The following is an 11,181-nucleotide window of genomic DNA, read 5'->3' on the forward strand; positions in this document are numbered from 1 at the left end:
CGTAGAAGAAGAAACATCAGGGTCCAGCAGCCAATGAGCTTCATGGAAACAGTGCGTCTCTTTAGGAGCCAGTCAAGAGGCGCCGCTGCGACTCAGCTCAAAGTCCCGGACCTCGGCGATTTATGAGTCACTAACAGACATAACTCTGTTAGTCAGTGCACCATCTCTTTCCGGCTACGTTGTGCTCTGCCACGAAATTCATGACGGTTGCTGACTGTGACTCTCTAGCGCTCATCATGCCTGTCCCAGCAGAGTGCTGCACCACCACCGCCCCGGCCCGCGCGTCCTCGGCGTCGCTTGTTCCCCCTGCCCCGATCAACACGTACCAGCCGGGGGTAGCGACCTCGCTGCTGTACGGCGGCTCACAGTTTCGTGGTTACCAGAAAAGCAAAGGCAACTCCTACGACGTCGAGGTTGTTTTGCAGGTAAAATGGTTGTGCTTTTAATAGTTTTGGTCCTGATTAGTTTTTCGAGTATTCCTTATAAGTCGGCTTATTTGTAGCTCTGTTGCTAACCTGCTATTTTAGCAGCTCTTCGTGCTGTCAGATCATAACCAATTGTCTGACACAGTTTTGAGGCGACTCTGCTTGTACTCTGTCATTTCAGTTTAAATTTGCACTGCATGTCAATATTGATTTCCTCACATAATGTGTGCAGATACTGAAGACGTTGAGCTTCAGCATAGAATTGTTAAATATAACCTGTCAACAGTCTTTAAAACCTAAAATATAATACATCATAGAAAGTAATATTTGCACCAGGCCTCAGTGTTTCAGTCTCATTTTAGCACTGTATTTTTTGAGGAGCAGCAATGGGTTTGTTTGTTTTTTATTGTATATTTTACAATGACAAATAAAGACTTCCTGTACTCTGATCTCTTCTATTCCATTGTGATATATTCTACTAACCCTTTCTCTGTTTTTGGCAGCATGTTACCGTGGAGGACTCATATTTGTGTGGATACCTGAAGATAAAGGGACTAACTGAGGTGAGATTTGAAATGAGGCCAAATGTTAGATGAATGAACTTTACTCCGTTAAAGACCAACATGTAGGAACTGGTGTTTGCCGTTACCTGTCGAAGCTAACAGAAACTGGTTTCCACTTGTGAAAAGCATACTGAATTGAGAGAAATTCAAACAAGTAGACGTTAGTTGTTTTTTTATTTATGTAGACTTTTTTTGCTTAAGTGGGTCGACATTATGCAACATATGGAAAAAAATAATGTGTGTGAACAGTCCTACTTATGGCTGTACACATATGATCGGATCAGTGTGGACTGATGTTCATTCCAGGTTTGAAAGGGACCTGTAGTCTGAATGCAGTCAGTGGACTCAGACTCAGCAAGGAACATTGGAATATACTGTATAGCGGTCTTGTCTGTCCCTGATTTTGTTTTCTGCCACTGCTGTGCCTCAAACATTGTGTACGTCTTTGTTATTACCATAGCAACCCACGCAGAAAGGCTGCTTATTGTCTGGACACACAAATTCAAAGTTCATAAAGACTGCTGACAGATGGAGCCTTTTGATGTGGTCTGAAAACAAAGTTTCACTATCAGCAGTGTTGCAACTTTTCATTCATGTTTGTTTCTCTGTGTGTGACAGGAGTACCCCACTCTCACAACATTCTTTGTCGGGGAAATTATTAGTCAAAAGAGGCCTTTTTTAACGAGGAAGTGGGACGCTGATGAAGACGTGGACAGAAAGCACTGGGTATGTTCTGTTCACTTGTGCTGCTGTTTTGTTACAGGTTAATAATTATGAGATATGGCGTAGCGATATTTGTGCAGTCTCTGGTTTGCATTTGCTTTAGAGATGTAAACATTGAGCAACCATACTGTGATGGTTTTTTTTGTCATATGAATGGAAAAGCACATGAGATATGTTGGAGGTTTCATTTCACCCACACTGTAGCATCTGGCTCTTCATCTTACCTTTTTAAAGACTGTGTAGTGTAGGATTTAGTGGCATCTTTATAATTAGCAGCAGACTGAACAGTAGCACAGTAATCATAATAAGCATGTGATACTGATGGAAGATAGTCAACTAAGAATTGTCGTCACCACCTTCTAACGTCTTTATTTAACAATATCCTCTCAACCAGGGCAAGTTTCAGCCTTTTTACAAATATGCCAAAAGCTTCAATTCGGATGACTTTGATTACGAAGCTCTGGACAACAGTGATTATGTCTTCATGCGGTGGAAGGTTAGTTCACGACTTTACATCTCTCTCCCTCTCTGTCTCACGTGTGTTAGCGTTAATCTTGAACCTTCTCACTTTTTTTTTTCCTCTCCACCGTCAGGAACAGTTTCTAGTTCCTGATCACACAATCAAAGACATCAGCGGGGCCTCATTCGCCGGCTTCTACTACATCTGCTTCCAGAAGTCCACAGCCACTATTGAGGGATACTATTACCACAGGAGTTCTGAATGGTGAGTACCCTTCTTTTTTTTGCTTTTTTTCCAGGATTGTTTCCAGGAACAGGACTTACAAAAACATTCAAAGTTATGTTATGTGCAGTTGAAATGCTTGTTGTGTTGTGTCCTTCACAACACTCCATCCTCTCTCCAACAACTCTCAAGTCTCTGTGAGAATTCAGAGGGCGAGACATGAGACCTGACACTAAGTGCTTCAATGATCTTGCTAGACTCACTTACAATAACCATCTTAGCCATTTATAGGCAGTAACAAGCATTTAAGTGGGAGTGAAGTAGAATGTCCCACAGGATGTTGTGGCTGCTGCCCAAATCGATCTACTGGACCTATTTAAAAAAAAAAAAAAGTCTAAATACTATTAATTTCAACACCCACATTTATAAACACTGTCGAAGTCCTCGTAGATTATGTAGAATTTTAGTGGCACTCTTCTACTACTACTCTAATACTGAGATTTCTCTCTCTGTCTCTACATCTGCAGGTACCAGTCTCTAATCCTCAACCATGTTCGAGAGCACAGTGTGCCCATTTATGAGTTTCGGTGACACAAAAACGCAGTATTACTGAGAGAAAAAAGGACAGTTCAGTGCTGCTCTGTGCTTAGATGGTACGGGAACGACGGAGAGCCCTTTAATGCCAAGTGTGGGGTTGACGTGTTCTCCTCCCTGCAGGGAGGAAAACCGTGTAGCCAAGAGTGAAGGAGAAAGGTGTTACGTTGTGAGACAGGAAACCTGAAAGGAAGACAACAATGGACAGTTCTCGCACTCGCTGCTGTAGAACTGCTTTCATTTTGTGGCCCATTTTTCTTTTAAATTTCAACTCTGTGCAGCTGACTTGTTGTTGCACTCTTACAGGATCTGTCTCCCTGTAGCGGGACGTGAAAACAGTTCCCGTTTTTCCTTCAGTGGAGACACTACAAACGTGTTTGCCTTTTTAGTTAAGAGTCGCAAAAGAGAGAGAGGGAGAGAGTATAATATAAGTGGAATTCTGTCCATCAAAGCTTAATTTAATATCTTTGCGTCATCACCAAGGTGTTTGACACTGTGTACGATGAAGGGGGGGGGGTCTTCCTAGATAATAATAAAAATAAAAAAACTTTATTTATATAGCACTTTTCTAAACAAATGTTACAGTGCATAACAGTCCAGTATTTTTTCCACATCACCTTTGAGACGCGCTCACGACCTGTTGATCCAAGAACTGGAAATGTTCCCTAGTCAATGATTTCCATTAAGCTGCCTCGCTTTTCAAAAATCCTCCTGTAAACACTGTCTCATCAAAAAAAAGAAATAAAAAATCAGATAATGGCTCCATAATTCTCTATGCAAGACAAAACTCACTGAAAAGAAACTTGTTTTATTTTCAGATTCTTTTAAAAAAAATATTTATGTATATATTTTTTTTTTTTAACCAAAGCGCACGTGCATAAGGAAGTTAAATGATGGAGCGTATTTAGTTACACTGACGACATTTAAAGCTCACATGCTGTATGTGACAGTGGTGGCCCCACTTGTGATTATTTGAAATCGAGCTCCAGTAAAACCTGTTTTTTTTCTCAGTTTTATGCCATTTTTAGGAGATTGCGCTGAGATTGAGTAACAAAAGAGTAAAAGCTCCTTTTGACGAGTGAGAGGGAAACCCTACTGCCTTAAAATGTACATTTTTTTAGAGCCTTTTCTCATGAGGTTCATAATATTTTATTTTGAAAGATCATATGAAAATATAATTCTGTGTTTGAGAGAAAATGTGCAAAGTGAATGAATACTTTCTGAAAAAGGCTCGACGTGCATGTTCCTCTGCCCGCCTCTTTGTTGCTTGTAGCCTCTCAGCTGGTTCGGTGACCCTGCAGCATGACATGTGGACTTCGGTTTGTTATGGAGAGTCACTGTTTGCACTGTAATTTTTAAGTGGATTGAGCATGTTATTGTTTGTTTGAACGATGTCAGAATAATTAACCTGCTTTTTGTTGTTTTTTGTATGAATCATAAAGAGAATCAAAACGTGCAATGTCAGAATCATGTTTGTTTGGGAGTGTCGTTAAATGTTGAATTAAATGCACAGATGGTGCAAAAATTAAAAAAAAGTGGTCAGATGGTGTATGATACATCTGCTATGAGTGTGTTGTGTGATGAGAAATAAAGAGAATACTATTTTGCTTTTGTTGAATTTCTTTTCCAATAAATCCACTTCTGAAGTCGGGCCATCAAGGTAATAGCATCCAGCACTAGATGTCAGTGTTGGGCCATGAAAATTCATTCTTTTCATGTCATAATCCAAGCCAAGATGTACATAACCCAGATATCAAACAAATATACACACATCCTAATCAAAAACAATTGAAAAAAAACTTATTTTCAGCTTTTTAAAGAGATATTTGAAGTTTTTTTTCGTGTGGTTCTTTGAGCCACTTAAACATGAATTATTTTACATCTGGCTCTGCTGGCACTAAACTAAGACTAACTAAATCAAAAGTTTAGTTGGAAAATAATTGAAATGGTATGACTATATGACATTTTCAGTATGCATTTGCCACTTCAGCTTGCTGTTCGACAGCCTTTTCTGACTGAAACACAACGTTTGTGTCACATTGTAAACAGCTCGCTCTCCTGCACCAAAGTCCATAGGGAAAATCATTGATTTTACGGCACACAGGAGTCATTGACCCGCTGCTGCTTTCATCTGTGACTTAAAATGATTCATTTATTTTGTAACTTTGGGCACTTGAAATCCTTTGCACAGATTTACCTTGTTGATACACACTTACAAATCAAGATGGCAGTGTAGACAAGCAGCCCCTGTGTTCCAGCAAGCTAAAAAGACGGACTTTCTCTATGGAGCTTGGTTTACAAACTTCAGTTTCCAGTATAACTGCTAAAATGCTGTATAACGGCGAGACTGACAAACATATCTCTCATGTAATGTAGCGTAAATATAGATTGACATGGTGATGGTGTGGAACGAGGATATTTTGTTGCTACAAATATGGGACACTCTTCTTGACCTACAATCTCTACACACACGTTCCAAAGCCAAGCGTCAACAGTTCACCTTCATTCATGTATCAAGTCAGGCTGAAGTCAGTGTTGTGCATACAGGGATGGGTTTTTTTTGTCCTTCATGCTTTGTTGTTAACTATTCATATGAACCCACAAACAAGGTGTGGCTTTCTTTGGAAATAATCTCACATCAATGGCTCCTTCAAAATGTCAACCCATTTGGTTACTACAGGGTTTTTGTTACATGGTTACAAGTGAGCTGCTGAATATCCTTTATGATAGATAGATAGATAGATAGATAGATAGATAGATAGATAGATAGATAGATAGATAGATAGATAGATAGACAGACTGAGTCAGCAGTCTGCTTCACAAAAATCGTTTTTGTCGTCGCAAGTTGTGTGTACTTGAGATATTTAAAATATTTTAATGCACACTCACAGTAAATAAGGGGCTGACAACTATTCATTGTGACTTCACAGTTATATCATATATTACTGTGATTTAACACTATTGTCCTGTATAAATAATGTTGTTTGCTCCATAGTAATGTCATATATTGTTGTGATTTAACAGTATGTTGTTTAAAGTGTTAATTTCACTCTTGAGATTATTTTCCAACGTACAATACAATATGTATCATTGTTAGTAATAGTAGTAATAGTAGTGGTAGTAGTATTGCTGAACGTGTCACTGTTGGCGTACGTGCCAGAGCTAACGATGCCTGACTGAACATGATGCAACGTTTGCTCCTTTTGAGGGTGAAGAATGTTTAAAAATGTGAAGAACTACTTCCTTATCTGCCTTTAACAATGCTGACTATTGTCAGGTCCAGCTTTCTCTAGGTCAATGCATACAAGTATCACTGCATTGTACATAATGTATCCATTGTGTGAAGAAAAAATATCGTGATGGTGATGGTTTTGTTCCCCTTTTTAACACAAACTACTGAAAATGTAGAAGAAAGAGAAAACATAAATACACGTTTAGCATTGTAAACATCCATAACTGCACACAAAGGCCCTGTAGATGATGTGAAAACATAAATACACAAGATACAAAAACTACAAATGAAGGATGGGCTAACTTTATCATTAAATATATCATTTAATATCTAGAGGCACTCATATTTAAAATATTGCAGCCTGTTGGAATAAAATGTACACATGTAAGTTTAAAAATAATATTATCAATAAATGAGGTTTCTCATTTTCCTTGTTTGGACTCAGTCCATTTTTATGTATTATATCACTTTTCATAAACACACACATTCAACTCGATACTTAAAACTAAAAAGAGTCTAAAATCAATTATGGGAACTGAGGATACAAAAAATCTAAATAGATAGATACAAAATTAAATGAATAAATAAAATTCTAATAATAATGATAATAATAATAATATACGTATAACCTGAAAAATACAATAAATATGCCAAATAAAAAAATAAAATAAAACAACACATACTGTACATCAAAACTAAATGGAATATGGATAAGATGAAATAAAATAAAACAAAATAAAAGTCTCAAGAGTACAACAGGCTAAAGGATAAATGAATAAAAAACATAGGATACATTTCCTTATGGAGCGGAAACAAGGTTTTCCATGATGCAGAGAAATGCTGGAGTTTCCTGTGAGTGACGAGGATGGCTTTATGTTTCCACCTGTGACTCATGCAGCCACACCTGCGCGCTGCAGGAGGGAATATAAACGCAGCACGACTGCTCCAGTGTCAGTCCAGGCTTCGCTCTCTGCTGCAGCCACTGCTCTGCCCTCACATCATGGAGACTCAGCGCTATCCCATCACTGTGCATTTAACTGGAGTCCTGCACAAGGAGAAGTGCAAAGTAAGAGCAGATCTTTGATTCATCTGTAAAACATTAGACTGCACATTCACAGCAAACCAGGGGCTACATATTGCTTTACTCTCACAGTAAATTACTGCATGATTCTATAGTAAATCACTGTAAACTGACAATTTACTGTGACTTTCCATTTACAGAATATATACACTATTTTCCAGTACAAATACTGTAGTTTACTTCATGTTAATGTTATTCATGGCTGTGATTTAACATACTGTATTTTACTGAAACTTCATAGTTATATTATATATAGAACTGTGATCTTGCAGTATTGTCCTGTATAAAAACTGTTCTGAATACTGTATTGAACTGCATAGATTAAACCATGTTAAACCATGGGAAAATCTACCTTTTATGCAGTTTTTTCCCCACACTGTGATCACGCCTGCATTCTCCATTTCCAGATGTACATGACCTCCGTGCTCTGGTCGGATCAGAATGACATCGTTGTTTACAGAACTTTTCAAGAGTTTGAGAAATTGCATGTAAGTGTGACATGTCTGAATCAAACAAAAACAACAAAAAAAAGTTTGTTTTTGTGTATATTCTAAACCATCTGTTGATTTTACTCACATTACAGAAACAAATGAAGAAAGCATTTCCAGCAGCAAGTAAACTGAACAAATCTGATAGAATCATCCCCAAATTTCAAGGTAAATGTGTGCAAATCCCAGCTGCACTTTAGTTGTGACATTTTATCTGCATATGTTTTTGGACGATTTTTAAACCTTATCAGATATTTTCATCTTAACCTATACATTTACTTTCTTCTTTTCTTTTAAGATTTGATATAAAACTGCCGTGTGTGCACATTTTGACTCCATGTGTCTCTCTTTTGCCTTCAGGCAGGAAGGCAAAGCAGGGCGGCCGCAAGAAGGGGCCCACAAAATCGCTCGTACGCCTCAAGCTCTTGCAGAATTATTGCAATGAGCTTCTGAGCTGTGGCCTGCCGGTCCTTCAGTCTGCAGATCTCATTCAGTTCTTCCACCCAAAAGACCAGGACCTGCAACCAGAGTTCTCCAGGAAGGGGTGAGTTGCCACACACAGTTTTATGTAGACTTTTACTCTGTGGACTTTAAGGTATAAGGCCCTAGAGAATTCAACACTGATGTAAAAAAAAACATTGAAATAATATATTTTGTCTCTATTGTTGATGAATAAATAAGATTTTATTATGGTTTATGATTTTTGTATTGCTAAAAACCTCATCTGGCTACACCTCTAAGAAATCTTTCTTCTCATTTTATTTATTCTCCAGAACAAAGAATTTGATGAACGGCAAAGCTTTCATAGCCCAGTCCACAATCCCTCCAAGGCCCACACTTTTATCTTGACCTACAAGATAAAAAACATTCCAGGGACTCCCCCATTAGTTTCCTCATTCATCATTGGTTTGGTTAGAGAGTAACCTCTGAACTAGATAACACACTTCTACCCTGCTACAGGCAAACAAAGTTAAAAGTGTAATGATGAAAATGTACCACACGTTTGTTTTTCAAGGCTTTTGTCAGTATCTCTAATATTGTGTAATGTATAACCAAGGTTTTGTAATGTTTAAGATTCATAATGTTAGAGATAAACAGCCTCCATGTCCGAAACCAAACTAACCCACAGTTCTCATCTCCAGCGTCATAATCATGCCATCAGCTGACGACTTGAAGGACACACAACACAGCGTGACTGGCAACGTCACCCAACCATTTGTCACAGAGACGTACAGGTGCGTGGCTCCGTACGAGACCAAAGACACCAAGAACAAACCGTTCAAAGTGGCGCTGGATGAAAAAGTGGACGTGCTCATCAAGGACAAAGGAGGTGAGCAGTGAAACCTCAGCCAGTTGTTGATGTTGATGTTTTTTGCCTCAGGCTCATACCATCACTGGAGTCAGTTTCATGTGCCTTTGTGTTGGTTTCAGGGTGGTGGCTTGTGGAGAATGAAGACAAACGAATGTCCTGGTTCCCTGCCCCCTATCTGGAGAAGCTAGAAGACGATTATGATGAAGATGACACAGATGGGACTCCTGAAACAGGTGCGTGCATAGACACAAATCAAAACACTATCAGCACGAGGCAACAGACATAACGTCCGTGGGGTATGACAATAAAGTTATCTACTTCACTCTCAGGTTCAATGCATACTGCAATCAAGAACTACAAAGCCACCAAAGGTGACGAGATAAGTGTGAACATGGGTGCCATGGTGGAGGTCCTGCAGAAGTCTGACAATGGCTGGTGGCTCATCAGGTATTCATCCATTCATTTCATTTTTTTTTCCCCCCGAAAAATCATATATATATATGATATATATATATATATGTATATATCATATATATACATATATATATATATACATATGTTGTACTCTCCAGAACTGCTTGCAAATAAGATCAACAGTGCATTCTCGTCTCTTTTTCGTGAACAGATACAACGGTAAAGTGGGTTATGTCCCCACCATGTACCTGCAGCCCCACAACTACCCTCATATCCGCATGCCAGCCCACCACCAAGATCGGCCCGCCTCCTCTTTGCACCTGACCCCCACCATGACCCTTCGACAGTCCCACCAGCTTAGCCACTCTCAAGGAAACCTGCCGCAACTTCCGCCCAGCAGGTCTCCATCGCCTCGCCTGCTCCAACCAGAGGCGAAGGAAAGGTCACGGTCCCTAAACATCCTCTCGTCTGACCAAGCGCCTCCTCAGCAGCCACAGATTTCCTATGCTGTCAACACCGCCACCAGATCCGCCAACGTAAAACACACACCTCCACCCACCATTATGGTGGAGATGGAGAGAGCAGAGAGTGAGACTAGTTTTGACAGCAGCAGCAGTGAATTCAGCTTCACCGACGACCTCAGCTCCTCCTCGGCGAGCTCGACCTTCAACCTGAGCCCGAGCACCAACGGCGAGCCCCTGCACCTCAGCCGCACGCCTCCACCCACTGCGAGCAACTACCTCAGCCCGACAAACGGCCCCATGGGCAGAATCAACCCCAGTGTTTCTGATCCAAATCTTTACAAGGGGGCCACAACACCAAAGATTCCCCCCAGGCCGCAGCAACGGGAAATCCTCAGCCGCTGCACCACCATCACCCGCAAGAACGCGTCCAGAGGTGGTTCCTCACCTACACCACCCGGGATACTGAGCCAGTGATGTTTTTAGATGAATGTTTAAATGAAAGAATTGCATTTATTTCACTGCTGGTGAGGTGTGTTTGATGATTAGTCTAAAACACAGCACGACCTACGGAAGTCATAGGTCAGGGATAAACATCCATTATCATTCAGAGAGAGAGAGGGAAAGAGAAAGCTGTGAAACTGAGTCCATGTCAATAATGATTTATGAGGAAAACTGTAAGAAAAATAAAATGTTAACTGATTCAGCTTAAAATTGAAAAACTCCACTGTTTGATCAAAGACGTGGTAGTAAACACTCACCACTCGTCTCTTTACTGTTTTTGAAGGATTTATTTTCCATACTGGAAACCTTGTGTTGTGCCTTATATGCATTTTTTCTATAGCAAGTGCACTTATGTGTTAATATGAAGAACACGCATGTGCAGGCTGTTCTCAAGAGTTTGAGTCTAATTTAAATAGAATATACACCCCAGTATAGACCTTGTAAAATTAATATTGGGTATATTAATAAGTTACTGAAGAGCTGGGAAGAAATAAAAGCATTTGATCATGTGTGACAGTGTCTGTGTGGAATTGTTTGTGTTTGGATTGAGAAGACTAAAGTCATATGTGCATCACCTTTGCTAAAATAAGAAGAAAGTAAAAAAACAAACTTGCAGCTCACAGATTTTTTACAGCAGTCACTACGTCTGCTGCAAAATCGAAACACTACTCAACAAAGTCACGTAACAGAACATGCAACTCA

The 11,181-nt window shown here is 39.7% G+C and overlaps 2 protein-coding genes across 2 annotated transcripts; both read left to right on the forward strand.

Annotated features, from left to right (window-relative positions):
• The first annotated feature begins 43 nt into the window (after positions 1–43).
• On the forward strand, positions 44–4,594 carry gid4 (GID complex subunit 4 homolog). Its single transcript, XM_044050004.1, has 6 exons — positions 44–425; positions 929–988; positions 1,607–1,714; positions 2,106–2,207; positions 2,305–2,435; positions 2,921–4,594. Exons 1-6 carry the CDS (start codon positions 201–203, stop codon positions 2,982–2,984), a joined length of 690 nt encoding a protein of 229 aa, XP_043905939.1. The 5' UTR covers positions 44–200; the 3' UTR covers positions 2,985–4,594.
• A 2,566-nt stretch (positions 4,595–7,160) lies between these two features.
• Positions 7,161–10,988, forward strand: noxo1a (NADPH oxidase organizer 1a). The gene is made up of 8 exons (XM_044051167.1): positions 7,161–7,285; positions 7,708–7,788; positions 7,884–7,956; positions 8,149–8,332; positions 8,931–9,118; positions 9,220–9,333; positions 9,430–9,547; positions 9,726–10,988. Exons 1-8 carry the CDS (start codon positions 7,220–7,222, stop codon positions 10,450–10,452), a joined length of 1,551 nt encoding a protein of 516 aa, XP_043907102.1. The 5' UTR covers positions 7,161–7,219; the 3' UTR covers positions 10,453–10,988.
• Positions 10,989–11,181: the final 193 nt, after the last annotated feature.

The sequence above is a fragment of the Solea senegalensis genome, linkage group LG19, assembly GCF_019176455.1.
Source record: "Solea senegalensis isolate Sse05_10M linkage group LG19, IFAPA_SoseM_1, whole genome shotgun sequence".
Lineage (NCBI taxonomy): Eukaryota > Metazoa > Chordata > Actinopteri > Pleuronectiformes > Soleidae > Solea > Solea senegalensis.